General features: G+C 55.0%; 1 protein-coding gene across 3 annotated transcripts in view; it reads right to left on the bottom strand.

The window, feature by feature from the left end:
• The window catches only part of DPP6 (dipeptidyl peptidase like 6), a 774,296-nt gene that overhangs the window by 77,336 nt on the left and 680,532 nt on the right, over positions 1-16,428 (bottom strand). For all 3 annotated transcript variants that reach the window (XM_081537115.1, XM_081537116.1, XM_081537117.1), the window contains 2 exons: positions 13,469-13,623; positions 11,936-12,033 (listed from right to left, as the gene is read on the bottom strand). In XM_081537115.1, coding sequence (XP_081393241.1) covers positions 11,936-12,033; positions 13,469-13,623 — 253 coding nt within the window. The remainder of the gene's footprint in view (positions 1-11,935; positions 12,034-13,468; positions 13,624-16,428) is intronic.

Below are 16,428 nucleotides of genomic sequence, written 5' to 3'. Positions count from 1 at the left end.
TGTTTCAGTTTATAAAGGTAACCAGTAGAGAAAATAAAATGCATATATACATGTATATAGGGCTTCCCTGATAGCTCAGTTGGTAAAGAATCCACCTGCAATGCAGGAGACCCTGGTTTGATTCCTGGGTCGGGAAGATCCACTGGAGAAGGGAAAGGCTACCCACTCCAGGATTCTTGGGCTTCCCTTGTGGCTCAGCTGGTAAAGAATTCGCCTGCAATGCAGGAGACCTGGGTTCGATCCCTGGGTTGGGAAGATCCCCTGGAGAAGGGAAAGGCTACCCACTCCAGTCTTCTGGCCTGGAGAATTCCATGGACTGTATAGTCCACGGGGTCACAACGAGTTGGACACGACTGAGTGACTTTCACTTTTACACATACATATTCACACACACACACACACACACATACAGATTAGTTTCCAGGTGGTAAAGAATTTGCCTGCCAATGCAGGAGATGCAAGAGTTGCAGGTCTGACCCCCTGGGTCGGGAAGGTCCCCTGGAGGAGGAAATGGCACCCCACTGCAGTATTCTTGCCTGGAGAATCCCACGGACAGAGGAGCCTGGCTGGATACAGTCCATGGGGTTGCAAAGAGTTGAGACACGACTGAGCATGCACATGCACACACACACTGCCAGCTGCGAGAAGCGTGGGTCGGGGTGGAGAGGAGGCAGCCATCTCCCGGGCCCCGAGGGTGGCCTGGGCACACCTGGGCAGCAGGCACCCCTGCTGTCACCCGCACTCGGGGAGGCGGGGTCTTCCCAGAGAGCGATGACCAGAGCGGAAGTGCTGACCCCGGGCCCTGGAAGAGAAACCTTCTCGGCCCCCCACGTTCAATGACCAGAGTCAGGGGTCCTCAGGTGGGCGCCCCCGACCAGCAGCACCTGGGAAGTGTTGGAAACACAAACTGAATCTGAGACTCTGGGTGAGCGAGGCACCTAACTGGGCTCACTGGTGCCCCAGTTTGAGAACCACCAGACTGAGTGAGCCGAGCGACTCTGGTGGGCGGACCAGGCGGTGACACATCCGTGCCCCGTGTGGTCATGTCTGCCTCCGTCCCCCTCTCCCTAGATCCGTGCCCCGTGTGACCGTGTCTGCCTCCATCCCCCTCTCCCTAGAGGCTCTCTGAGTTAGTAAGCGAACGGGTAGGCAGACAAAGCTCTAAAGAATAAAGAGAAACCTGGTCACTGGTAAAGGAGAGGAGAAAACAGGATTTGAACTGTGGAAAATTCTGAAAGAGATGGGAATACCAGACCACCTGACCTGCCTCCTGAGAAACCTGTAGGCAGGTCAGGAAGCAATAGTTAGAAATGGACATGGAACAACTGACTGCTTCCAAATCGGGAAAGGAGTACATCAAGGCTGCATATTGTCACCCTGCTTATTTAACTTATATGCAGAGTACATCATGTGAAACGCTGGGCTGGAGGAAGCACAAGCTGGAATCAAGATTGCGGGGAGAAGTGTCAATAACCTCAGATATGCAGATGACACCACCCTTATGGCAGAAAGTGAAGAATTAAAGAGCCTCTTGATGAAAGTGAAAGAGGAGAGTGAAAAAGTTGGCTTAAAGCTCAACATTCAGAAAACTAAGATCTGCTCCCATCACTTCATGGCAAATAGATGGGGAAACAATGGAAACAGTGACAGACTTTATTCTTTTGGGCTCCAAAATCACTGCAGATGGTGATTGCAGCCATGAAATTAAAAGACACTTACTCCTTGGAAGGAAAGTTATGACCAACCTAGACAGCATATTAAAAAGCAGAGACATTACTTTGCCAACAAAGGTCCATCTAGTCAAAGCTATGGTTTTTCCAGTGGTCACGTATGGATGTGAGAGTTGGACTATAAAGAAAGCTGAGCACCAAAGAATCGATGCTTTTGAACTGTGGTGCTGGAGAAGACTCTTGAGAGTCCCTTGGACTGCAAGGATATCCAACCAGTCCATCCTAAAGGAGATCAGTCCTGAATATTCACTGGAAGGCATGATGCTGAAGCTGAAACTCCAATACTTTGGCCACCTGATGTGAAGAACTGACTTAATGGAAAAGATCTTGATGTTGGGAAAGATTGAAGGCAGGAGGAGAAGGGGATTACAGAGAATGACTTGGTTGGATGGCATCACTGACTCAGTGGACATGAATCTGAGTACTCTCCGGGAGTTGGTGATGGACAGGGAAACCTGGAGTGCTGCAATCCGTAAAGAGTCAGACACGAGTGAGTGACTGAACTGAACTGAATCTAAGAACACGAGGAGCTGGGCTGTGAGAGACACCAGAGTTGATCCAATGTCGAGATGCACTAAGACACAGAAGCATTTTGATAATCACAGAAAATAGAAAATCATGCTTCGAGGGCTGGACAAATTGTGTTTTACAAAAAACGTGAAACCAAATGATTAACAGGATTCAAAGGTTCTTGGAAGAAATGCCACCTATTTTCTTTATCCTAAAGCGCTTTATCTGCCTAAAATACTTCCATTTATTCAAAGAACATTTACTTAGTCAGGGCTCAGCGTGGACATGGTTCCAGGTTCTGGCATGCAGAGGCCCAAACTCTGGTTGTAGGGGAGCTCCCGGTTTGTGGGGAGACAGAGAATCCCCAAATTTCAGTACAGGGTGAGGACTGCCCTGATAGGAGGAGCCATGTGGGAGCTGCAGTTGCTGAAACAGCACAGCTTGGCTGAGAAAATACCACAGCCTCCTCACGAATCTCCAGCCAAACGGGCCTTCAAGTCAAAACACAGCGACTCCTCCTGACGAGCAGCGTATGAATTTTTTATTTGTCCATTTGTTTCCCGTGAAATATTAATAGAGCAGAGTCTCCTGCGCAGGGATTAATGCGCCGTGTCACTTCTCGGCTTTCCAAGTTCTGGCAGAGGTTCTGACAGTCATGCAGCCGTGAAGGGCAGGGGAGCAAAAGGCCTGATGATCCAGCGCAACCAAGGGCCTACGACTGATGCTGGTGTTTCCAGTTAGGTTCAGCCTCTGCGTGGAGCTGGAGCGAAAAATACTTTGAGAGGACAATTTTAAAACAAGGATGATGGTAACAGAAAGCATCACTGAAGTGAAACGACATCAAATGGCAAATGCTGCTGTGATCAAGTGTATGGCTCCACACCTGAGCCCTGGGAGCAGCCACTTAATTGTACAAAAATATCTGCAGGCAGATTGCACTTTGCAAAATATAAGGACGATGTGACTGTAAGACAAGTTACTATCTGATGAAGAGTTCCATAATTTCACTTTCTTTTTTTAGAAACAGGTTTTTGTATGATTTTTGTCTGTGCTGAGTCTCTGTTATGCATGGTTTTCTTCAGCTGTCGCGCGTGGGGGCTCCTCTCTAGTTGTGATCCACGGCCTTCTCACTGCGGCGTCTTCTCTTGTTGCAGAGCACGGGCTCAGGGCCTTGGACTCCAGAGCCCAGGCTCCAGGAGCTGCAGCTCACACACTCATAGTTGTGACTCACAGGCTCTCGAGCACAGGCTCCACACCTGTGGCTCTGATGCTCCCCGGCATGTGGGATCTTCCCGGACCAGGCATCGAACCCGTGTCCCCAGCACTGGCAGGCGGATTCTCTACCACAAAGCCACCAGGGATGCCCCAGAATCTCACTTTCAACATAGGAAGAGATCACATGACCTTTCCTTTCCAGCTGAGGGGCTGGCTGCACTGCAGGGCTGGCTGCTGAGATGAGGAGGAGAGCACAGGTTATTCTGCTCCGCGTAAGTCTGCCAAATATGACTCAGTCCCTGCATATCTAGGGACGCGGTCTTCAGAATGATCTCGCTTCCCTTTAAACACAAACCACAACCATGGAGAACACGTGTTCTTCACCAGAAGTTTATCTTTCTGGACATCCACGACCAGATTCCCAGGATTCTAAAGCATGAGACATTTTGACGGATGAGAACATGGAAACCTGTGATCAACAGTAATGTTGAGAACCCCCTTTCCGAAGCATCAGTGGAATAAAGAAGCAGCACTTCTCCAGACTGGACCTTCCATATTTCTGCAGTCACTATGAAGAGCTTCTTGCCCTCGTGGATAACAAAAAGCACACGCCAATCTGATACCACAAACACAACAGCTGTCCGGCTGAGCCAAGCCCCTTGAACGGCTCCCTGAGATGAAGTCATGTGAATGCTTTGGTGCCAGGTCACTACTTAATATATGAGGTGGAAACGGAGTGAGTTCTAACTCTGTGGGCATTAGAGAGCATTATGCATTTCTAATCAATCTCCCAAACGCCTTCAAATAAATTTGGAAATAAAATTCAGAAGAAACACGTATCTTCCCACAGTCATTCGTATAAAGACAAAAGATTAGAAATGTTAGTAGGATGGCAGGTTCAGGGATGGAGGTGGGGGGCAGCATCTTTGATTTGAAAATGACACGGGGCTTTCCTGGCAGCTCAGCGGTAAAGAATCCACTTGCCAATGCAGGGGACGCGGGTTCGACCCCAGGTCCGGGAAGATCCCCCGTGCCTCGGAGCAACTAAGCCCGGGCACTTTGATTCCTGAGCCTGTGCTCCAGAGCCTGGGAATCGCAACTCCTGAGCTGACATGCTGCAGCTCCCGAAGCCCCTTTGCCTGGAGCCCGTGCTCTGTAACAAGAGAAGCGCCCGCAATGAGAAGCCCACACTCTGCAGCTAGAGAGTAGCCTCCCCTCGCGACAGCTAGAGAAAGCCTGTGCGGCAATGAAGACCCAGCACGGCCAAAATAAAGAGAGAAATGAAGTTATTAAAAAAAATAGAAAATGACACGGACCTTCCATTCCAGGTGAAAAACTACCGCTCCCAAGAAGGGCCTTGCTGCCTTGCTCACACTTCCGAATCACCTGAGGAGCTTCAAAAACCCCCAAACGCAGGCCACACCCCCCGTGGAGTGGGGAGAAAACCAGGAAGGGGAGAGTTACAGAAACGGTCCTCTGTGTGCCGCCTGAGAGGTCAGCACCACGTGAAACACGGCAGATGTGAGAGCTCTGGGACAAGGACACGCGCGCTGGGTCAGGTGTCAGGAATCTTGTGTTCCAGCCTCGGTTCTACCCCTAATTAAAAGCAACAACTGGCACGTCAGTGGTGGTGATGATGGTGGTAGAGGTGGTGGTTGGTGTTGATGGCAAAAGTGGAGGTGTTGGTGGAGGAGATGGAGGTGATGATGGTGACGACAGAGGTGGAGGTACTGGTGGGGGTGTTGGTGGTGGGGGTGGGGGTGGTTGTGAAAATGGAAAGAAAGTGAAAGTCGCTCAGTCATGTCCGACTCTTTGTGACCCCATGGACTATACAGTCCAGGGAATTCTCCAGGCCAGAATACTGGAGTGGGTAGCTGTTCCCTTCTCCAGGGGATCTCCCCAACCCAGGGATCTAACCCAGGTCTCCCGCATTGCGGGTGGATTCTTTACCAGCCGAGCCCCCAGGGAGGAGGTGGTGGTTAATTGTTGATTGGGGTGGTGCTCGGGTCCTCAGGAACAAAGGCCCTGTTTTTCCGTGATGTTTCCATTGCTCTGATGACCTCTGATCCTGAATAAAGGCTTGCTCCGGATCCACTGTGCCGGTCTCCCAGGCAGCCCACACTTCCTACTGACCGGGCAGATGAAGCGGCAATTCCTCTCGAGATTGGAAGGGGGCGCATCACGGGTGGAGAGGGTGCAGCAGGAGCCTGGAGGCAGCGGGTGAGGGTGAGGGGGGGTGCCCTGAGAGTGCCAGCCTCCGGGAAAGTGCACAGCTGGAAGCAGTGAGGCGCACACACACCCGTGTGCTAGGTCTTTACAGAGGCCCCAGCAGAGAAAGAGGCAGGCCCCCACACGTGTGCACGTGCGCGTCTGTATCTACATCCCAGCGTGTGTGTGAGGCAAGCACACACCCCGCCGTTTGCTTTACCAGCACTGACGGGGAGAGGCTGCTCAAAGCACATTTTCGGCATTTTAAAGGCCTAAGGGGTGGGGGCTGGGCAGGGGGCAGAGAGTGAGCCGGACAAGGACAAATAAACGAGAGCTCCTGCCCTTGACCGAGGATGGTTAGCCCCCCGCCAGGCAGATCTAGGTCTCGGTGCTGGACCGTAAGGTGAACAAACGGACGAGAAACAGAACAGAAGTGAGAGGTGGGGGGGTGGGGAGAGCCCGCCTGGCCCAGGAGCGTGGGCACGGGGCACCAGCCTTCCTTCTCAGCCTCTGTGATCAGCCCCGCGACAGCCAGATGCCGACGGGAGCCCTGGCCAGCGGCTGGCCGGGATCTGACCGAGTGTTTGCAGGAGGACACACACACACATAGACACACAGACACACAGACAGACACAGACACAGACACAGACGCATACACACAGACGCACACACACAGACACACACACACACAGAACACACACACACACAGACAGACACAGACACACACACACAGACACACACATAGACACACAGACACACACACACACACATCAGCACACTTCGCCGCCAGTTCAGAATGACCCTGTCAGGGCTCTGCTACGTCTCCATTCAACACCCAGCTCGACAGACCCGCAAAGGAAACCAGCAAAAGGCAACCGCGCTTGTTTCATCAGTGCAGCCGGGCTTCCCCGTGAAGCTGCAGAAACCACAGGCCCTGCCGCAGGCGCTCTTGCTGGAGAGGCGGGGATTGCTGCGCCCGGAGTAACAGCACGCGCCCCATCCCTGGGCGCAGTGCCCCCCACTCTCAGTTCTCTGTGGGGCACCCTTTCCCACGGAGGCCCCGGCTCTGCTCCGGCTCTGCGAGCGCGGGGCTGCCTCGCCCTCCCCAGCACTCACCACCTGTGCCCCCTGCCACCCTGCACGTGGCCACAGGTCCAGAGCTGCCACGGCGCCTGGACCCCGGTCACCTGCTGGAGGGGCCGTCACGGGCCCCCCAGAGCCCCTGGCACATGCAGAAGGCAGTAGGTGCCTGCCAGGGCAAGGGCTGGGGAGCCCGGATGTCAGCCGCCCCCCGAGAACCCTGCAGGGGAGTCGGGCTGGCTGAGGAGCCACAGCAGAGGGTGGGGAGTGCGCGGGGTGAAGGGGAGATGGCTGACACAGTAAACGTTTGCTTTCTCCTCTCGAAGGGCCCTGACCTGTCTGCAGCAAGTGGCCCCTGGCCTTTTGGGACTTGCTGCATCTCCCTGTGGAGAGACGCATGGCCCTGCCCGGCTTGAGTCCCAGGGCACCTTTCAGGCTCTGCGTGGATTCAGCTGTGTGCTGTCATGTCCGACTCTTTGCGACCCCATGGGCTGCAGCCCGCCAGGCTCCTCTGTCCACGGGATTCTCCAGGCAAGAATCCTGCATTGGGTGCCAGTCCCTTCTCCAGGGGACCTCCCCGACCCAGGGATGGAACCCGCGTCTCCTGCATTGGTAGGCAGATTCTTTATCACAGCGCCACCAGGGAAGCTGCAGACCCTGCCCTTAACCTCTGGGTTCTGGGCCCTGCCTCTGTGGAACAGCACAGGGGGGCTCACGGCGGGGCTGTGTGAGGCCCCAGGGGTACAGCCGCGTCTGTGAGACACATACCCTGGCTCCTGAGAGAAGGGCAGAGGGAAGGACAAGCGTGAAAACAACACACAACCAGACCGGGCCCACACTGATCCAGGAGCCACCCTGCACGCTCCTCCTGGATCCGGAATAGCTCTGTGTCCCAAAGCGGCCAAATCTCGCCTGCTTATGCCCCTCTTCCTACCTGGATTTCTCGGTCTTTCAGCAAAATTCTGAACAGAACTGATGCCTATCTTGCGGTGCTTAGCGTTTGACTATTACATATTTCCTTGTCAGTCAATCCTTGCCTAGATTGTTGAGGGCATTTCGTAGGTTCCCGTCCTTTTTTCATCCCTCCACAAAGTAAGTGTCTTCCTTTTACGTTTTCTAGATTTACTTCCTCTAGTGTTGAAGGAAACCAGACTAGGTCGCCCCATAATATGCCTTTTTGACAAGACAATTATTTTGAGCTGAAGGCAATTAGGAAGGAGCAAACCCAGCAAAGCTCCCGTTTCTGCCTCAAGGCAGGAAATAGTATCCTCTTCCTGGAGACAGACTCTCATTGGCCCAGAGATGCACCAGGGAACCTGTAGGCCCATCGTCCCCACTGGGCCCTCTGGTTTATGTACCACCAGCAGCTGCCACCCTGGGAACCCTAAACCTGCTTCCTCATCTCTACGAGTTTATTGCTCCTGGTAGATGATGCTGCAAAAGCTGCACTTGTAAATCGATGCTTTGAGCTGCTTTGGGTTGAGATGTTTTCCCACGCTATGTGCACGGCACGTGTGAATAAACTGTGCTTCCCTCTTGTTAATGTGTCTTGCTGTGAGGGTCCCAGCTGCAAGCCCAGGACGGGTAAAGGGTGGTCTCCTCTACAGCATCCTATACTGAGACGGCAGAACGTCAGCAAGGGCCAAGTATCTGTCAAGTTTGCTTCCAGGACAACCAAAGAAATCCATATCTACAAGGATCCTATTGAAACAGGACTTTATCGGTTAATTTTAAACTTAATTTGCCCATTCAGCAAACCCAGCTCATACCACGTGCCTGGCCCAGCTCAGAACTGGAGCTTGAGCTTCACATGTGCATGCACGCTCAGTCACTTCAGTTGTGTCTGACTCTCTGCAACCCCCTGGACTGTACCCCACCAGGCTCCTCTGTCCATGGGATTCTCCAGGCAAGAATACTGGAGTGGGTTGCCATGCCCTCCTCCAGGGGATCTTCGTAACCCAGGGATCGAACCTGTATCTCCTGCATTGGCAGGTAGATTCTTCACTTCTGGGCCACCGGGAAAGCCCAGTTTAGGGTATCACTAGAGACAGTTAGAGGATTTATATGAAACCTGCAAAGAGCAAGCAAGGTCACCGAGTATCTTCCTGTGCAACGCCCGGCTTGCCTTGCGATGGCCTGGGCAGCCCTGCTGGGGTGGACATCTCACATGGATTTTTGTCCAGTGGGTCGGATAGCCCCAAGGTTACAGTCAGGGCCCTGGGGGATCTATAACCTTCAAGCTTGTCCTTATATTTCTTGTCAGACTGTCCACACACACCGAGCTTCTCAACTTTCCTTGGGCTGGTTCTAATGCCCCACTGGTTAATTAGTCAGTTAAATAAAATCTCTGACACCTGCTCATTTACCTTCTCTGAGAATCACAACCTGACCAGTTGAAGGGGAGCTGTTGGACCGGCAGTTAGAAATGGACCTGAAATTCTGCGGGCAGGGCTGAGTGCCAACGGCCGGCAGGCAGGCTTCCCGGGCACGAGAAGGGAGGACCAGCCTGTGCTGTGTGCACTGTCTAATCTTCACGACACCTACAGGATGAACCTTGATTGCTAACATGCATCCCCGTCTTGCAGATGAGGAATCGGAACGAGGCAGGAGAAGGGGAACTTGCCCCAGAGCATGGAACTGGGATCTGGACCCAGGCAGCGGCTTGCGAACCTTTACTCGTAACCAGTGGTTCTCAGTCTGGTTCTGGGGCGTCTTCGATGGTCACGCTGGCATCCAGTGGGGAGGGGTGGGGATGTGCCTGAAGTCTCTGCGATGCAGAATGCAGCCCCCACCGCAAAGGGTCCCCAGGCCCTGAATGCCGGGGAGAGAAAGCCTCAGACTTGGTGGGGGGCAGGGGGCTCCTCATCCAGGCCCTGCTCTCAGCACAGACCCTCTCACGCCTGCAGCCCTCCACGTGCTTGTAATGCTTCCTTCAAGGCCAATCCCTCCTCTACATAATAACCTCCATATTTCATTCACACTAAATTCTCAGCCTAATGGACGCAAATAATAAACGCTTGCTAAACAGCTGCTCACGTTTACTGCGTGATTTCTGACAGATCTGCGCCCACTTGAAAAATCCGAAGACTGTGACGGGGAAGGAGACGAGAAAGTGTGCCATTAACACACCTCAGGTTACAGGGCGCCGGAAAAGCATCGCCGTGTTGAGCTCGGGAAACTGCAGAGCAGAGGGCCCGAGGCCTGAATCCCGGCAGCCCTGACAGAGGCTAATTTTTCACTGTCCTTGAAGCTAATCAAGCCTGCGGAAACAGCATCACCAAATGGACTAAACGAGATTTTCAATTAACTCAAACAGACGGCTTAAATTTTCCAGGTGACTTTCCATATTAATTCAGAGAGAGTGCTGGGCCAGGCCCCAGGCAGCCTGACGGATGGCGCTGGAGGAAGACGGCAAAATGCCCGGATCTTCAGGAGAGAAGATGAAGCAATGATCGCAGAGTTTCTTCTATCCCAGCAAGAATGCGTGCATGAGTGCTAAGCCGCTTCAGTCGTGTCCGACTCTCTGTGACCCCACGGACTGTAGCCCGCCAGGCTCCTCTGTCCAGAGGCTTCTCCAGGCAAGAATACCGGAGTGGGTCCTGGCAAGAAGAGCATCGCCCAAGTTGATTCCACTGGGACACACCCAGGGCCCGATCACCCAGGAGGGGCCATCCGAGAGGGAGGCCTTGGGATCCGCTGCACGAGTGGGGCGGCCACTCCAGGGCCAGGACGGACAGACAGCTGGGAGGGACAGGCAGCAGGGAGCCCTGGGCTGGGTCTGTCCTCTTGAGAACCAGTGATTTTACACACCTCTGGAGACAGGAGAGCTGAAAGAACCTCAGCGTGTCTTGCAGAGGCCACGGGCAGATGGGTTCTACCAGGGACAGCAATGAAGCCCCCACAGGAGAAGCCCACGTCGTTACAGACCAGCGGCTCCTAGCGTCCGTGTGTCCAGCCCTGAGCCAGGCCTTTGGAGAAGCCAGAGTGGTTGAGGCCACTGCACCTGCCCTTCTGGAAGTTGCCAGAAGCTACTAGTAATGCAGAACTCCGTAAGTGAACATTGAAGACCCAAGCTACCGTTACAGCAAAATGTGGGCTGGGTATTTGCTGAGCCTCCGGATGGATCATTCTCGGCTTAACTGGGCTCGTGCACAGGCTTGCAGAATCGATGAGTGAGTGGAAGCTGGGCCCAGCCCAGTCCCCTTCCCTTTTTGCGTCTCCCAGCAATACTCTCAACAGAGTGGGGTTTAATGTTGCTATGAGTAAACTCAGGAAGTATAACCAGTCCCCAGGCCGCTTGGACTCTGAATGAAAATGAAACTGAAATCCAGACCCCTTCATTTAGATTCCACTCAGCTTTCTTGATTGGAAAATGAAATCCACCTGAACCAGTCATTACCAACAACAGGACGGTTGCCTTTGTCTATATGTTCCACCAACTATGTGGTTGTTACGCCAACTGGGAGATTTGGCTGAACGGGGACAGGACTTAGCACTTGGTCCCTAGACCTGGCAAAGGACAGTAATGCTCTAATGCAGCGCCCCCCAACCTTTCTTGGCACCAGGGGCCAGTTTCGCGGTAGACAGTATTTCCACGGACGGAGTGGGGGGATGGTTTTGGAATGATTCGAGTGCATTTACTGAGTTCATTGGGGAGGCAGAGCTCAGGTGGTCATGCGAGTGATGGAGAGCGGGTATAAATGTAGACAGAGGTTCTCTCGACCGCCTGCCACTCACCTCCCGCTGTGCAGCCCAGTTCCTAACTGGAGCCTTATGGCTCTGTGGCCTGGGGGTTGGGGACCCCTGCTCTAAAGTGAGGCTCTGAAAATGGGGTCCTGTGCACAGTAGGTCCGATTACCTGGACTTTCTTGGAAAGGTGCATCTGTTCATCTGATGGGTGCCCCCCAAAGTCCTCCACGTGCAGGCCAGGTGCCCCCACTGGACACGTGTGGTTGACCATCCCTTCTGCCCCCCTGAAGCCCAGCCTCTGGGGAGCAGGACTTGAGTATGACATAAGGCAAGACATCGTACTCCTTTCCCAGAATACCAAGTCATAAAGCAGTCAGGAAAACGTTACAAAATGTGCCTTTTCCTTGGATGTTTAAATTGGCAGTCTGAGCCCACAGAGACCACATAAGTGGACATGGATCTCACGGTTATTGTGGTTGCATAACTGAAGGAAGGATGCAAACCTCATCCTTGGGTCATCGGGCGGCGTCATCTCCAGGTCATGCGTGGGTCCGTTCAGGCCAATGACGTGCAGGGAGATGCTGGGGTTTTCACAGCCGGCCTGGGAGGAAAGGGGACAAGGGTGTGAGAGCCGCCTCCTGCCTGGACCGGTCTGGGTGCTGAGTCTGCCAGGAGACCTGAGAGGCTCAGCATAGGAAGGATGAAGCCCTTCAAGGGGAGTGTCAGTAGACGGCGGGGAGATGCCACTCTCCTCTGTCCCCTCTGTGGACAAGCGCTGGCCGGCAGGGCAGAAGACTAGGCTGCTGGTGTGACTCCTGGCTCCTCTGCCCCTGCAGATGGCATGTCAGTGTGAGGAGGGAAGCAGACCCACACAGGGCAGGGCTCAGACAGGTCACCAGCTCTTGTCTCCAATCTGGAAATGGGCATCTGAATTCTGTTGGTCAGAACATGCTGACTTTCTACTACAACAGGAACCCCCCGTCCTGAGCCATCTGGGATGTCATAATTCCAATTACACAGACCTGTCCCAGAGTTCACGGTAAAATCAGGGCGCTGCACTTTTCTAGGTTTCAGGTCATCTCGTCACTCCTAGGTTGTGGAGACCCTCGTGAAAGGGTTCACCAGGGAAACTGTTCCGTTTCTAGGCAATCTCTGGCTCCCAGCCCCCTGAACCATGAGAAACAAATGTCCACTGTTTAAGCGGCACAGTCTATGGTGCTTGTTACGGAGCCCAAGCTGACTGATACACCTGGCGCTTCCTTCCTCTGGCTTGGGACCCTGGGAACCTTGCTTGGGCACCACTGCCCCCTGTGGGCTGTGCGTCCTGTATCTCTGGATGACGGCAGGAGGCGTGAGCTCCCATAGCCCTCCGGTGGCTGGGGATCCAGGCCCAGGGCGGGTCAGCAGAGGCTGGACGGGCCTTCTGGGGAAGCCCCGGAGGGACACGGGGACCCTGTCACCAGGCAGGGCCCCGGCCTCTGTCCAGCTGAGTGAGTGGCAGGCCCTCCCCCCACACTGGCAGGATGCGGTTTGCTACACAGCCATGTGTGGCCGTCTGTGCCGCCCGTCCTCACCCCCTGCTGCCCACCTGCAGCCTTGCTGTTCTGCTGGCTTTTTGTGCCAACACACTGGTCTGGGGAGCAATTAGAAACAGGACGGGTCAGCACACAGCCAGGCACAGAACAGCCCGGAGCCACAGGGCTGGGGGCAGACAGGGGGACCCTCGGACCTTCCAGAACCTGAAAACAGAGTGCTCCAGGGTGGGCAGTGTGTGTTTTTTTCACCCTGGAATCACAAGGGAGGTGATGTATTTTGGTTGCAACTGAAGCTTAGACAAATGGCTAACGGTAGGTCCATAATTTAAAAGAAAGTAAACCTGCCGACAAATCCAACTCCGCAAAGATGGAATTTAATGCAGTTTAATGGGACGTAATTAATCCTGCCTCTGTTTACTGCCTTGCTCACAGCACAGGGGAGAGCCACAGCTCCACGAGGGGGTGGGGAGCCGAGGAATACATGCGCGGCTTCCTGCCTACCTTGGGGTAGTGGTAGGGCTTCGTGGTGGGGTAGACAGAGCCGGTGTAGGTGGGCAGCTCCATGACCGGCACGCGCGAGTCGTTGATGGTGGCGTAGGCGAGCCGCGTGCCGTCCGGAGACCACCAGTGGGCGATGTGGGTCTTTAGGATCTCCTCTAAGGGAACAGACAAAGCAGAGACGCGTGAAGGCACAGGTGGGGGCGCCCGGGAGCCCCCCGGGGACATCGCCCTCCTCACAGCCTCTGAGGAAGCCTCCCCGCACCCGGGTGCACCTTTATTCCGGACGTGCCCGGGCTGACCACTGAACCCCAGTGCAGCAAACCCAATCAGTCCACCCCAGGCTATCAAGGACTGACCAAACAGAGGCGAACCATCTAAAAACCACTCCCTTGTTTTGCACAAATTTGACCACGATGAGCCCATGAGGTCCTTTCTGAGCTGCCTTCCTATTGTTCTGTTGTGGGTTATTGCTTTAAAGGGATCAGAAAACCACAACTAGAGGCGATCCATTCGTCTGAAGCAGGGAGCACCCGGCAGCACCCAGTGAGGACATAACTGGAGCTTGAATCCCAGGAAATCAGTGAGCAGGAGACGCCGAGGGCTCAGGCCTGCACACAGGCCCCCGGCGCACTGCCGTGTGGGGGGCGATGCTCAGAGCCCGGCGGGCCCCTCACTCTGACGGAAGGAGGGGATCGCATTCCCTGTGGCAGAAACTCAGAACGGCCCCTCCTTCAGGGAGACCGAGGTGGAAACAGTGCTCCCACCGCTCCTCCCCGTCACGGCGTCTTGGTTAACTAGAGCTCTGACTGGGGATGAGTCCTGTAGGATCTGATGTCCATTCCGGAAAGAATGATCCCACCCGGCCTTCTGAACAAGCCGAGAGAGGGCACCTCCCTGGTGCCACTCATCAGAACGCTGGGGTTGGAGAAGCACCTCAGGGCCGAACAGCTCTGAGGTTGGGGTCCTCCTTGGACACTGTGTATGTGTTTTATTAACGAATTCCCCTGGATTTGTTTTTAAAATGACGGTCAGCACAGCTCTACAACCACACAATGCAAGTCCCATTCACCGGTCATTATTTGGGGTAGACCATAAACCAGCTCTGAGAGCTCGCAGCGACAGAAAGGCAGTAGGAACACCTGAAATCACATGGAGGAAACAAAATTGAGGGCATTAGACCCACAGGAGACGGGAGACGGCGAGAATGAGAATAAGGGCGAGGGAGGTGGCGCTGGAGGCGGGGTCACAGAGGAGCCAGGCGGCAAGGCGGGGGCCTGGGCCAGCCGAGCGGCCCGACCCAGGGGTGGGGGACCCGCCGACTGCAGGATGGATATGGAGTGGGGGGTGCTGGGGGGTTAAGTCTTCCGGTGCCCCCGGCCCCCCACCCCGGGGGCTTCCCCCTTGGTCTCCAGCAGCCTGCTGAGACCCCAACCCCTGTGACCCAGGAGCAGTGCCAGACAGCAGAGTTTCGTCCCCCAGGAAGCGCCCAGCACATCTGACTCCCATCACGAGACGCACCCCAGGCCTGGGGCGCGGTGGGTCCGTGAAGGATGCCGAAGGGGCCCCGGTCCTGGGCTCTGCCCCCGTCCTGCCACCTACCGGGGGCCCCCCTGAATGAGCCCCCCACTGTCACCCGAGGGGCACAGCACTGCCTCTAACACCCCCACCCTGCCAGCCCTCTGTGACCTCAAGGCACCCCAGGAAACGACTCAGAAGTGTTGGCAGAGCCGATAAAAAACCCAAAGGTCTGCTGAGGCAAAAGAAAAAGCAAGCCAGCCAGCTCTCCAGGGGTTGTAATTTTCCAGTGTCTTTGGCAGCCGGCAAAGTGACTTTCAGGTGTGGGTTTGGGAAGAGGTGACGCAGAGATGACTCTCTGCAGAACCACCTGACTTGTCTGGCTGGCGTGTGGGGACAGGGAGTGATGGACTCAGCAGACGGGCTGCTGGAGAAAACGGGCTCCACTTGCAGTGCAGTTTGTGGGAGACCCTGCTCCACGGCGCCTGTGCTGGGGGCTGGGGGCATGGGCACGTTGTGGGGGGCGGGGAGTGGGGGGAGGTCACCAGGAACAAGCGGAACACATGGGCCAGGGCGAGGACACGCGTGCAGCGTCCACCTGAAATCAGGGGCCTGAGCCTGACCGCGGTGCTCACAGCCTGTTCCTTCAGGGCAGAAAATCCCAGCAGAACAGCGGTGGGTGCAACTAAGGCGCCTAGACAGAAGCGTCACCCAGGAGCAGACCAACAGCACAGCCCTGCAGACATGCAACTCGTCCGCGGCTTCTCTGACCCCAAGCGATCCCCTGAGAGGGAAGGGACAGAATCAGCAGCCTGCGGGGCCCGCCCCCCACCACCTTCACCCCCAGACGGGTCCGGGGCTTGGTGAGGGGCACCGAGCGTGGGAGGGCACACTGCAAGCTTCTCATCCGTCCGTCATGCGTCCACCCCGTTTCCAGAACTTGTCTTCGGATGCAAAGGAAACACTGCTGCTGCGGTCTGGCCAGCATGGGGCAGGGGGTCCCATGTGTGGGGATGCGAGCCGGATCGGGGAGAAAGGAGCCCCCAGGTTGGGCTGAGAAGCACTATTTCTGCCCCGTCCGTTAGCAGACACTGAGTCCGTGGCTGAGCTCAATGCACTGCTCGGAGGGCATGGATGCAGAGGACTGCAGGCTTCAGAAGAGAGACGTGCTGGCCAGAGGGCAACTCGGGAACCAGAGCGCCCCGGGGTGACAAGGGTCTGGTGTCTGTTGGCAAATACTCAATGTCCCACAGCGAGACGATCGCTAACGAGAGAGAAATGCCTCCATGCCAAAGGCAGGCCATACACAAAGGTGGCTTCGGTTTATTCTCTCCAAGTGCTCTTAAACACATTGTTCCTCAGCGTTTTTATTTTCCTGTGAGTGAGTTACTCATTAAAGAGATAATTAAGTATAAGGAACTACAGGGAAAAGGACCAGGCAGATG

Source organism: Giraffa tippelskirchi, chromosome 10 (assembly GCF_054371585.1).
Source record: "Giraffa tippelskirchi isolate mGirTip1 chromosome 10, T2T-mGirTip1v1.2.pri, whole genome shotgun sequence".
NCBI classification, from domain to species: Eukaryota; Metazoa; Chordata; class Mammalia; order Artiodactyla; family Giraffidae; genus Giraffa; species Giraffa tippelskirchi.
Note: the sequence above shows the minus strand (reverse complement) of the source record. Positions and strands in the feature narration are given on the sequence as shown.